Source organism: Oryzias latipes, chromosome 16 (genome assembly GCF_053564925.1).
Source record: "Oryzias latipes strain Hd-rR chromosome 16, Olatipes_Hd-rR_3.1".
Taxonomy (NCBI): domain Eukaryota; kingdom Metazoa; phylum Chordata; class Actinopteri; order Beloniformes; family Adrianichthyidae; genus Oryzias; species Oryzias latipes.
The window spans coordinates 4,342,214-4,354,568 of NC_136252.1; the positions used below are offsets into that span (position 1 = coordinate 4,342,214).

Genomic DNA, 12,355 nt, shown 5'->3' on the forward strand with positions numbered 1-12,355 from the left:
GGGAGTGCAATGAGCTCAAATCCAGTGTTGTCCTTGGGCAAGACCCTTCATGCTGCTGCCTACCTGTGCCTTGAAAAGACAGGGGTGTGTCTCTGCCAAACCACATGTGGGAATCAGTAAAAGCTGATGAGCGGATGAGCCAAAAGGTCAACAACAAAGGGGAATGGGACTGAGAAAATAGGATGTGAAATTTCTATTTGGACTAATCCCTCCAGCCCACCCTGCCTTTAGCTTCCTGTATGTGAAAAAAACGAAACACACCATGTTCTTTCATGCTTTTACCTGACTCAGTCTGTTCTCTAACTCCAGCTGTCTGCGATCAGTCTCGCAGCGAACGAACTCCCAGCTTTCGTTCAGGAGCTCCAGCTGAGCCTGCAGCCCATGTGGACTGTCCCCGGATCCAGCCTCCAGCAGCCTTTCTCCAGCCCGATTTAGAGACTCAACCGTGCGGATGTGGGACATGACGTCATTCCGCAGCACCTTTGAGACAGCACCAGACGTTCAACATGTTCTAGGAATCTTTCACTTTACAAAAGTCTTCTTGGTCATTAAAACAACCTTGTGTTTTGCCAGCTCGATCTCACAGGCCTGCAGGTCGATGGTGACTGTCTGCGCGCCCTGCAGTTGTTCAGCGGTGCGGGAAAGCCACGTGTGCAGCTCATCCAGAGTGTTTTGGAATTGACCAAGGCCCAGCAGAGCGCTTTCCAACTGATGCTGGAGTCACAAGAGGGTCAACTGAAAACCTGCTTGTTCTGAACAGTTTTGTACTGAAGCATAAGCTAGCATCAACTCATTTTACCACAACATTTTGGTTGAACCTGTTGTGATTTTCCCACCTGTCTGTTCACAGTCTCTGACTCCAAACTGTCCCAGCGCTGCCTGAAGTCGCACAGAGGTGAGACTGAGCCCGGTCGCTCGGAGCCCGGCGACAGCCGGCACACAAAGCCATGGTTTAAACTTTCCACTTCAATCTTTTTTTGATGGAGTTCCCGCTTAAAATTCTGAGACGCAAGAGGAAATGTTACCAGATCTGTCAGTCAGTTTAAACCCCCTTCCTGGCAGCTGGGATTTTAATTGAACTCACCTTAAGATCACAGAGCTGCTGTTTCACTGATTCTAGGTCAGTTCCTACCATGAACCCTTCTGTGCTCCGCAGCTCAGCTGACTTCAACCACTCAAACAAGCCCTGGTGGTAAACATTTGCTGTTACTGCCTCAAACACATCTGCATTCATGTTGCAAAATGCCAAAGCAGGATGTCTAGACTTTGCTCTTTGCTGGTGCAATGATATAAAAGAATACAGTCAAAGGAAACTTTCACAGAACAAGATTCAGTTTTTTTTTTCCATTTTTCAGTTTTAACTTCCAGTATTGCAGTGACTCTGCATTTACACTAACCTGCATGGTATCCTGATAATCCAAAGCCCTCTGCAGAGACTCCTCAAGCTTTCTGTGACTTTCATTCCAAAGTTTGCTTAAGTTGTTCCATGTACAATAAAGCTGTAATGTCAAACAGGGTTTTTAAACCGTGCACACATCATCAAGTGTTAAAACAAACCTTTTTCCTGTTTAAATGAACGCCTTACTTCATCCAGGCTCTTTGTGACATCGGGTTTGTCAGTATCTCCACATGCTGACATCAGATCCATTCCCAGAACTCCAAGGATGTCCAGATCTCCCTGCAAACTGTCTATGTCCTCCCTTAAGGACTGCAAATGGAAAAGGATAACATGCTTTCTCTTCCCTTCTGTTTCTCAGGAGGCTGTTTAAATTCTGCTTTTTGTTTTTCCACAAACCTGCATGGACTCCAGGCTCTGGCGAATCTTCTCACAGTCAGTCAGACTCGAGCTGAGATCCAACACAGCCTGCTGAGCATCACTGAGAGCTGTCGTCACTTCACTCACATCACTCCAAAACTTCACTGCCAGGTCTAAGACTTTGAGCAGCCAGCCTTCTTTGTCCTTTGCTTGTTGATGGGTCTCGTCCCACAGCCTGGACAGGCTGGACACGCGTTCCTGAACCGCTGAGAACACAAACCCAGAGAAGGGGTTTAGAGAATGCTTCCCACCGTTTGCGGCCTTGCTTGCCGTGCCCTGGGGTCGTGTGTATTCATGCGGTCACCAGTGCGGATGGATCCGTCCCCCGTTGCCTGACTGTTGGTCATCATTTCTTCTGCTTGTGTTTTGACGTTGCTGAGGCCCAGCTCCAGTTTGGACAGCTCAGCCAGGGTTTGCTTGTTGTCCTGCAGGTGCTCCTGGATTCTGGGGGGAAGACCCTGCAGGGAGGGGGGTGTCTGCATGCGACTAAGCAGACGGTCCAGACTGTCTCTTATAAGAGTCATCCGCTCATTCAACTGGACAGAAAGGAAAATTCATGTGTGGATGATTGCTGGCATATTTCTTGCCTCTCAAAACGATGGAAGCGTACTTGCGTGAAGCGTGGTAGAGAGTCCTCGAGCAGTTTTGCAGTCTCCTTGACTCGCTCTCTGATGGCTGTGTGCTGCTCCTCAGCCTCGGCTGCCTTGCGACAGAACTGGTCTCCCTGAGTTGGGTTCAGTTCTGACAGGCGTTTAGCCAGAGAACACAGGCGTTGAATTAACGGTCTGTGCTCTGCTATGGACTCTCTGAGACCCTTAAAAAAAGAACACAAGGCGTTTTTTTTTAAATAAAACTAAACACGTGTTTGATTTGAGTTTATCCCTTAAATCCTGCAGGCACACACAGGCCTGTCAGGAACTTGATAAACTTCAACAGATTACCTCAAAAGGAAATGATAGCTGAGGGTCATGAAAGGCTTCTTTGTTTGCCAAAAGGGGGAAAAAAAGAAAGAAGAGCTGGGACTGCAGTTGAAAAGAAAAGGCTTTAATTACCTGTGAGAGGTCCTGCTGCTCCCGAAAGGCTTCGTAACTGATTGTGCTTAGAGAAAGCTGACCAATGAGGACCTGAGTTTCTTCCAGCCATGGTGAAATCTCAGCGAGGCCTTCAGAGAATTGAACTAGAAGAGACTGAGCGTGCTCCAGCTGGAGGACTACATGAGCGTTGGTGGCTGAGGTGGTGTTGCATTGATCCTGTAAGGCCTCTACTGGAGTCTACAGGGAGGAGTCATTTCAAAACACACATTACTGTAACAATCATGTTTTGAGGATTACAATAAAAAAGATTTACAAAATGAAATTTTACCCGGAGATCTCCAGTTTCTCCTTCATCGTTATACGTCATCAAGATTTCAGAAATCTTCATCATCTTTTCAATGTTGAATCTGTGCTGGAGAATCTCTACAGCTAGGATCTGTTTAAGAATATCAAACACAAAGCATTCTTTGTACGATTCAAAGTGCAAGAAGCAAAAAAAGTTCCATAGCAATAGTAAAAGAGCCTAAACCTTTTGTTCGTGGAGTTGTTCTGCTAAGAGTTCTGGATCCAAATCAATAGTTTTCAGCTTTTCAAGACTGAGTGCTGTGTCTCTGAACCAAGCCATCTCCTTCAGCACCGCCTGTTCCAGCTGAAGATGATACACATCATGTTAACCCATCATCACTATCTGTGTCTTCTCTAAGTTTATTAGGCATAACATCTGATAACAGCTTAGAAAACAAAAAGAAAGGCGGACATTTACAATGTTGTAATACCCCGATTTGAGAAATCTGTGGGCAAAATACTTGTACATGTGTTTCTTAGTGCTCAAAATACAATTACCTTAAATGTTAAAGTTTGGTATAGACATGTTTTATTTCAACCGTGTTGTAATAGAAATGTTTTGACTCCCGCGTGCATGAGGTAGAACAGCAGTAGCACTCTTTATCAAACCAGCATATGTGCATGCATGGGATTTTACTTTTGATTTCTTACAGTCAGACCCACAAAAATATGCTCCATTCAAACACAAGTGAGCATCCAGCACACTTAAGATTCCCTAGGGAAATGTTTGAATTTTCTGTGATGCTTTCAGGTGATAAACCTGTTCCTCAGTAGAAGCAGAGACGGTGAGAGCTCATTGTTTTCAGTACAAAGGAAGGCTGCAAAATGAAATCTCATACACGGTTCTACCTTCAACTGCCAAAAACAGACAAACATTTTTTTGTGTGAGTCTTTGAAAGTATTAAATGTCCAATCCAACCATATTAGTTCAAGTGTGAGCAGTTATAATGATGATAGCATGTTTCCCATTTATTTCTTCTTTTTTTTGTGGTTATTTCTGGCTAATGTAGACAGAAGCGTTTATTTCAGCTCTATTTATTCAGTAAAGTTCAGGCTTTTGCACAACTCAAATCGTTTTACTTTTTTGTCCGGCTCCACCCCTGGAATGAAGCAACAGACATGCATTGGACAAGAAGTGCTAGTTTTCTTGTTCATTCATCTTTTAAACCTGTTTCTTCCCTTTCTGGGTCACAGGGCTGCTGGAGCCTATCCCAACCATTCACGGGTGAAGGCAGGGGACATCCGGGACAGGTCGATGGTCTGTCACAGCGCCACAATCACACATCCATTCACTGTCACAGCCATACCTATGGACAATTTAGAGGAACCAATGAACCTATGAAGCATGTTTCTGGACGGTGGGAGGAAGCCGGAGTTCTCTTAGAAAATCCACGCATGAACGGGGAGAACATGCAGACTCCACACAGAAAGGCCCCCCCCCCCATTGCTGTTCTGTTTCAGGTCCCCCACCCAGGACTTGAACCGGGGGTCTTCTTGCTGTGAGGCAAGAGCGCTACCCACTTGTTTAAAATGTTTATAATCTATTTTCTTGAGTTTTCATTTAATCTGGTAGGGATGTCGTTGTAGAGTTAAATGGGAATATTACTCGCTGTCTTTCTGCTGCACACAGGACAGCATCTCCAACATGCGTCTGCGCCCCTGCTGCTCCTAACAGCTCCCTTTCAATGCGACCCAGCCACAGATGGAGGTCCTCCTGGCTGGAGGTGCAGCGACTAGAAGCTTCCAGGGCCTGCTGGAGCCGCTGCAGCACATCCAGACTGCTCAGGCTCAGCACAGAACAGCGAATACGCAGAGCATCCATCTTCTCCTGGACCTGCAGGGCTTCTTCCTCTGAAAGGAAAAAGATATTACATTTCCATTTTTTCATCATTTGATTACATATTATCTGAATCGTTTGGTAAGATTTACAGTGAAATAAACATTTTGATAAATCATACTTGAATATTACCTGAAACTGCTTCCATTAAATCTTGTCCTGACTTCTGTATTTTCCCCAAGTCAGTAGTTTTAATTTGAATTTCATCAACAACAGCCTAAAATAAACCATTCAAATTAGTTAGACTTTTCCCCATGAAAATCCCGTGATGGTGTTCTTTTTTTCAACAAACATGGTAGATCTTGAACCTTCGCCCTGTCCGTGGCATCTTGGAGATGCAACATCACTCTCTCTGCATTTCGCAGCCCGGCAAGCGTCTGCTCCGCAGATATGAGCCACTGCTGTAAGCCGTCCACTCCATCCTGGAGTACCTGAGCTCTGGGCAGAAGGAGCTCCAGCGTCGTCCTCCTATCAATTTTTTGTTCAGCCCATCATTAAGTTTCTTGCAACCAGTTTTGACAGTTCAAAAGCCATTTTACATATTGTTAAGGTAACTGACCTTCTCTCTGCGTTCTGCAGTAGCATTTCCCACTTTTCATTGAGATGTGTGAGCTTGACTTTTGCCTGCTCCCCTTCCTCTCCTGGGTGGGTCTCCACCAGGCGAGGACCCTCCAACAGCATTACGTCCATGCTACGCCGTCGATCAGTTAGGAGACGCAGTAAGAGCTTTAAAAGATAAATTACAAATTGTTGAATTTGTCCAGGGAACTTTTCTCACCTTGCTGGATTTTATGCATTTCTTTTCCTAGAGTTATGTTTATAGTCCGTTTTTTTCTTATTGAAGATCTTTTCTGTAGGTTGGTCTCATTTTTCAAGCTTGCATTGTCAAGAAGCAGAGAGGATTGGGTGTGATTTCAGCTGAAACTTCTTTTTCTCACACCCCCAGGATGCGTTCGCAGACTATCAGCAAAGCTCATTGTGGTGTTGAATGATAGCTCACTGTTGAAATGAGCAGCACTCATCTCATCAAGAAAGTAGTATAAACACCTTGGGTGAAAAAAAAAGTCAACCTGCCCATGAAAGAAGAGGAAATGAGGTGATTTAAAGTCTCAGACCACAAACCTTTTGTTCTTGGAGTTGTGCTTTCACCACTTTGACCTCTGACGATGGGGGTTTCTGGCTGGATTCCAGTTCTTCTATCTCACGCACCCATGTAACCAAAGCGTCCAGGTTTTGGAGGAATGATTCAGTATCCGTGGAGACATCCTTCAATGCCAGGGCAGGCTTTGTTTCCTTAGAAAACCCCCAAAAATGCCAACATAAGTTTTGCAGGATTTTCAGAGGGTCAAGTCAACTGCTTTAATACTGGCAGAGTAAGAAATGACATACCCTCCACCTGTCTGGGCTACAATCATGGTGGGAATTTGAGCGTCCATCATTTTGAAGCTGCAAATTAAGACAGACCATTATATTTTTACAAATTCAGAAACAAATTCTTTAAAACAAAAAAACCATCACCACAAATAAAATCAAAGATGCTCTAAAATGAAAGATGAAGGGATGTTAATGATAAAAAAAGGTTTGAAATGGAATACAGGTACGATTCGTCATGTTTAGTGGTTAAACCTCAGCAAGTTCTTCTGCGACACCATTCAGGACTCTGACAGTTCTGGTGACGATGGGGTTTCCTCCCTTGTCTCCTGATGGATACTCAGTCACTTCAACGATTTCCGTGACAACCGTCTCCGTCACTTCAGTCACTTCAGTGACCTCGCGTGACGCCACGGTCTTCCAGGACCAGGGGCTTCCCTCCCTGGAGTCTCTCCTCTGGAAGCTGGCCCTCCTGTCTGCACAGCTTTTGTCTGGGTATGCCAGTGGGGATCTTGAATATTCTGGAAGCACCGCTCTTCGTGTTAGTGTTCCGTTTCGTGAGGTTTTTATAGGAGAAGGGCTGTTGTGCCAGGCATTTTCCAGAGTGCTGCTACTTCTGATTGTAGAGGCAGGAGAGCTGTGGAGGGGTTCATCTGAAAGAGGAGTGTAACAACCTTCCTCTCTCGTAAGATCTGTTTTCTGTTCTTTCTTTTCCTCATCCAAAATATCCTCCTTCTGAGCATCATCGGCTACTTTTTCTTTAAGATCCTCTTCTGTTTTGGCCTCCCCATGCTGCTCGGAGGGCTGCCATTCCTTCTGCCGTTGGTAGCACTCCTTCAAGAAGCCTTGGTCTGACCTCACCTGCTTTGATTTTTGGCCCAAGCAGCTGGGCCGGCTCATGAGGTTACCCATAATTCTTCAGCCCACGGGCTAATGAAGTATAACAGGTGAGGTAAGGCCCCTTGGCCATGCATGCAGAAGGTCCTTCAGCTTCCTACGATAAAACAAGGGGTACTCACAGTCATTACACAATGACCAATACCTTTGACAGTTAAAAAATACATATTTGATTGTTTTAGACAAACTTCCTTTGAACAAAGTCACTTAAAAAATTGTTGCCCAGGCCTATAAGTCAAGGACGGAGCTTCAAGAAAATAAATCAACCAAGAAATGTCCAGAAAGAACCACTTCAGGAATTCCCTTTTGAAGCATATTTGTTCCTGTATATTCTATTTCCAACATTTAAATTCTCCTGACCCTCTGAATCACCAACCCAAATATTCTGGGCTCAGAAATCAACCTGACAGGCTTGTCGAGGATCCCAGTGCGGAAGCTGGCACAGAAAAGCCAGTGGCGATGCGCCAGCGTTTTGTGTCTCAGCCTAAACACGTCTGGAAATTCCTGCTCAGGTTCTGATCAAATATGACAGGCATAAAAACACAGACAGTCCCCCACTTCCTCTGGGTGTCAAAGGGAGGGTGTTGGGGGCGAGAGGATTCTGGAGATCAGATACCTGTCGGTAGGAAACCGGGTGCATTTTTACATTTAAACGCTTCAGTAATGTTCACACACAGCAGTTTACCAGGAAGACAATAAAAAACAACAATGTTAGCAAAGCAATCAACATCCTGGTTGACTAAACTTAGTACAAACGACTCACTGACAATTTCAAGCTGTTTGTTTCCTCGTCCCCTACAGTGGCTTCATTGTTTAAACGGGGGGTTAAAGGGGGGTGTAATTATGTTGGGATAGGGGCGCTGAGGTGGATCCTTCAAGACATCCCAGGGAGAGTTCCTGTTGGAGCTAGGTCCTCTCCTCTGGTCCATTCACAATTAAACAGGTCAGTTCAGGTCATGCCTGGTGAGCAACAAAAGAATAGGGAAGGGGAGGAGGGGGGGGGGGGGGGGGGGGGTCTAACATGGGTCAGCAAATCGAGTTGCTGGCTCCACAACCAACTTTGCAGTGTGCCTTTCCGACCTGAAGATGCACGAGAGGCAGATGCACTGAGTTGCATGGATCCAGCTGAGAGCAACTGATGTTTCCTTTGATGATAATATTATGCTGAATATGCAGTTTGCTGCCTTAGGTTAGACAAAGACAGTCTGCAGCCAATGAAACCCCCCACTGTTTTAGGATTCCACCCCAGAAATGAAACCTAAGCTGCATTCATTTTGTATAAGAAAGTACTAAAATCTGATAAAAGGCTGCATTAAAACAACCACTTCTATGATGACTCCATGTGCAGCAGTAATTGCCTGCATCTTGTATGTCTCTGCTGAGCAGATGATGCAGTCTGGGGGTCCACGGGGGACTACAGTGAGATGAGAGTGGTGCCCAGACAAAGCCCATGACTCCAGATCAATGATTACCCAGTTAGCTCACATCACCGCTCAGGAGTCTCCTGAGGAGAGCAGACTGTGTCCACGGCTGTTTCCACATGGGTGGCATTCAGAAGAGGGTGTGCCGTGTTTGGTTACAGCACCTTTTGAGAGGTCGGTAGCAAGTTGACACGGGTTGTTCTATGGAGATCTCACAGTAAAAGCAGCACTAAGAGCGAGATTAAAAACAAAAACAACTCCAAGCATACTCTGATATCATACCAGAGTAAAGACGGGAAACCTTTAGAACTGGTTCTACGTGAGAGTAATAAAACCGACAATACAAAACTATGACCTACATTTGTCCCTCTGTCAAAAGGTTTTCCACTGGAACCATCCCTCCACCATCTACCACAACAATACTAACAACTGCACCATGGAGAGGAGAACCACAGCAGCTCTTATCTCATATTGCCCATCACCTACTCATTCTGACACTTATCCTAGAGTGAAAAGGTTTCTCAATTTAGACCAGCCCTTGTTCTGCTTTCAGCTGTGATTCTCTTCTAGCATTACAGGAACTGTGAACATTATTGTCTTGGAGAAGTGTTATATTTCACACCAGTTCCCAACATGGAATATATAAGTGGGAAGGACTTCAGCATCTTAAACAACAGACCTTCCAAGGGTCTTTGGTTAATCTCATTTATGGGTCTGGAACCTGAGCAGTGCTGGTTCTGTTGCTAGTTGTAGACAATAATCATCAATCAAACCATGGCTGTCCTGTTTAAGGGAGGTCCTTAAGTAGTAATCACTGAAGTGCTTCCTAATCAAAGATGGCAGCTGTGCATTTACCCATGAGACTCATAATATTTATGGGTGGATGTAGTGCAAGGTCAGACATCACCGCAGATGTGTCTACCATAAGAAACAAATATTGGAGGTTTTGGGAAAAAGGTTGCCGGCAGGACAAAGTAAGTTTCTATGAACAAAATAAATAAGACATACTCACATTTTGATTCACACTGAGCCTGTTCTTTCTGAAATATTGATTCCGGAGTATCTAAATAAAAGTTGTCCATCCCTCACTTTAGTCTATTCTCTCACATGGATCCCTGCTGAAATCACTGACCATTCCAAAGTCCAAAACCAAACTCTGTCTGGAACAATCCTGACTCAGTGGCAGTTTTGGCGGTTAGAAGATCAAGTGAATTTAATTGCACTTACCCTGAAGCAGAGCTGGACCCACCAGCATGAGTAAAGGAATCCTGCTAGCCCTCAGTCACCATTCAGAGGGGAGAGAACGAAAGAAAAAAAAAAACGTCCAGCTTTGTTTGAGCATCCTTTGAACGGCCTCCCAGCTCCAACATCCCCGAACTGAAACTCACCTCCAACGCACACCCATTCATTCACATACAAACGCTCTCCACACAACACTCACACACTCACACTGATAACTCCTGCTTTTCCGTTGCCCACAGTCACAAGCAAACAATGTCGTCCTCTCCCCTCACAGGGCACCCCTGCTCTCCCCTCCCTTCACTTCACTTCTCCTCCCACCAGCTCTGCTCCTCTCCCTTTCTTCTTTGTTGTGGGAGCCGTGATAGAGGAATTCCTTCCTTGTTATTGCCACTGATGGGACAGCGCACCAAGAGAAAGACAATGTATTCCAACGGCTCAGTTGAGCTCCCACAGCTTGCAGCCAAGAGCGGTTTTCACAAGGAGGTCAGTTGTTGCCAGTTCCTTGTAACACCACGGCAGCGGCTTTCTCAGCCAAACTGATGCTGCTCAGTCTGCTCCTGTTTCAGGCGGCAAAGTGCCCTCTTTACCTTCCACTGGCTTTTTTCCTCTCGCTCTCTCCCCCTCCTCATCCCACAAAGCTCCTCCTCTGTGTCTGCTGGGACCAGTAACTCCATGCTGCTGGAAATGGGGTGGGGGAAAAAAAGAAAGAAACGGAGTGATGGAGTCTTCTGAGGACCCCTGGGCCTTCCCCAAAACATTCACATGTTAAGTGACAGCTGCCTCAGCCCATTCCCTCTGTGGATGGGGAGCAAAAGAAGCGCAAACTACAAAAGGAGAGACCCACACCCACCCCGCAATCCCACCACTCACACATTCACCCTGTACCCCACTGCATTCCCCAATTTCCCATTCACAGCCAATGCAGCAGTCTCCACACAGCCAACAAAGACGGCTAATTACTGTAAAACATCTCAGATTACTTTTCAACTCAGTTCCAGCCGTTGCAACCAAAGCGCCTCAACAAAGAGGCTGAGAACAAACACAGAGGAATGGGGAGATCATTCCAAGTTGTTTCTGTGCTTGTCAAAGAAAAGCAAAAGAAGGACTCCTGAGGGGAGATTCTAGCACCCAACATTTAACGCAGTCACAATATTATGTCTTAAAATCTCCAACACTTTTGATGTTGTATGCCAACACTTCAGAACAACCACGGGCTCTGGATTTGTTATATATGCTGAATTATATCATTTAAATTCGAATAAATTACGACAAGAGTAAAAGAAAACATGTCCAAAATTCAACTGGGCCAAGTGACTTTCACATTTTCATCCCCTGTGCTTCTTACTTTGTGTCCTTTAGAATGTTATGGACCAGCCTACTGTCTGACAAATGCATATTCAATAAAGACACAATTGATCATTTTTCTCTGCAATCAAGAATGACTGCATGGTTTACCAGATGTAGTTACCACTCTGATCAATTTCTCAATGAATAAAACTCTCTCCAAAATATACAAACTTTTATGTAATTTAGATAACAATATTTCACTTCCGACAACAAAATGGGATGCGGATTTGAGCATCAGCACAGATGAAAGTTTTTGGTCAGAACTTTGTCTAAACACCTTTAAAATGACAAAAAATCCAAATCTGCAGCTAATCCATTTCAAAACTCTTCACAGAATTTACTACACTGGACAGAGGATGTTTAAGATGGGTCTCAGTAACTCAGACATTTGTCAGCACTGTGACAGTAATCTACCCGACAATTACATGCATGCACTATGGTTCTGCACGCCTGTCCAGGCTCTCTGGCAGCAGGTATGTGCCGATCTATCAGTCTGGCTTAAGGTTTCAATCACAGCTTCACCGTCACTTTGTGTGCTTGGTGACATGAGTGCCATCGATGTAGAAGGAGGATTAGCATCTATCATTTTCATAACTCTTTGCATTGCTAAAAAAACTATTTTAATAAATTGGAAAAGCAAAAAAAATATAAATATAAGTCAACACAGAAATCTGCTGCTTGATCATATCAGCTTGGAAAAAATGTCAGCCCAAAGTTCAAGTAACTTTGAAAGAATTCGGTCTCTCTGGTCTCCCATAGCTAACTCCGTGACTTAGGGGGTGGGGGGGGCATGGTCGTCGCTGCTCCTTGCCCTTCTGCCGTGGGCCGGGGTGGGGGTCGGGGCCTCCGGTGCCTGGCCGGGGGTGGTGGGGGCTCCGTTGGTCGGGGGGTCGGGTCCGGCGCCTGGGTGGGGCGGCCTGGGGCGCTGCGTGGTCCTCTGGGCTTGGGTGTGGGGGTGCGTGGTGGGGGGTGGGGTGGTGGTCTGGCTTGGCTTGGGGGGGTGGTCCCTTTGCCTATGCTGGGCGGGGTTGGCGGGGGGCGCTGT

At 45.5% G+C, this 12,355-nt stretch overlaps 1 protein-coding gene across 4 annotated transcripts in view; it reads right to left on the bottom strand.

Annotated features, from left to right (window-relative positions):
• The window catches only part of macf1b (microtubule actin crosslinking factor 1b), a 38,381-nt gene that overhangs the window by 8,606 nt on the left and 17,420 nt on the right, over nt 1-12,355 (bottom strand). The window contains exons 1-20 of one of the 4 annotated variants that reach the window (XM_078933245.1): nt 9,949-10,579; nt 6,659-7,397; nt 6,422-6,478; nt 6,155-6,325; nt 5,592-5,758; nt 5,341-5,500; nt 5,165-5,249; nt 4,802-5,046; nt 3,380-3,499; nt 3,179-3,286; nt 2,869-3,087; nt 2,427-2,630; nt 2,121-2,352; nt 1,796-2,022; nt 1,586-1,708; nt 1,398-1,499; nt 1,085-1,186; nt 837-1,001; nt 559-714; nt 283-480 (exon numbers count right to left, since the gene is read on the bottom strand). In XM_078933245.1, coding sequence (XP_078789371.1) covers nt 283-480; nt 559-714; nt 837-1,001; nt 1,085-1,186; nt 1,398-1,499; nt 1,586-1,708; nt 1,796-2,022; nt 2,121-2,352; nt 2,427-2,630; nt 2,869-3,087; nt 3,179-3,286; nt 3,380-3,499; nt 4,802-5,046; nt 5,165-5,249; nt 5,341-5,500; nt 5,592-5,758; nt 6,155-6,325; nt 6,422-6,478; nt 6,659-7,315 — 3,498 coding nt within the window. In that variant the 5' untranslated portion in view covers nt 7,316-7,397; nt 9,949-10,579. Of the gene's footprint in view, nt 1-282; nt 481-558; nt 715-836; nt 1,002-1,084; nt 1,187-1,397; nt 1,500-1,585; nt 1,709-1,795; nt 2,023-2,120; nt 2,353-2,426; nt 2,631-2,868; nt 3,088-3,178; nt 3,287-3,379; nt 3,500-4,801; nt 5,047-5,164; nt 5,250-5,324; nt 5,501-5,591; nt 5,759-6,154; nt 6,326-6,421; nt 6,479-6,658; nt 7,398-9,733; nt 9,857-9,948; nt 10,580-12,355 lie in introns of those variants that run through there. The other 3 variants (XM_078933246.1, XM_078933247.1, XM_078933248.1) reach the window with 3 other exon arrangements.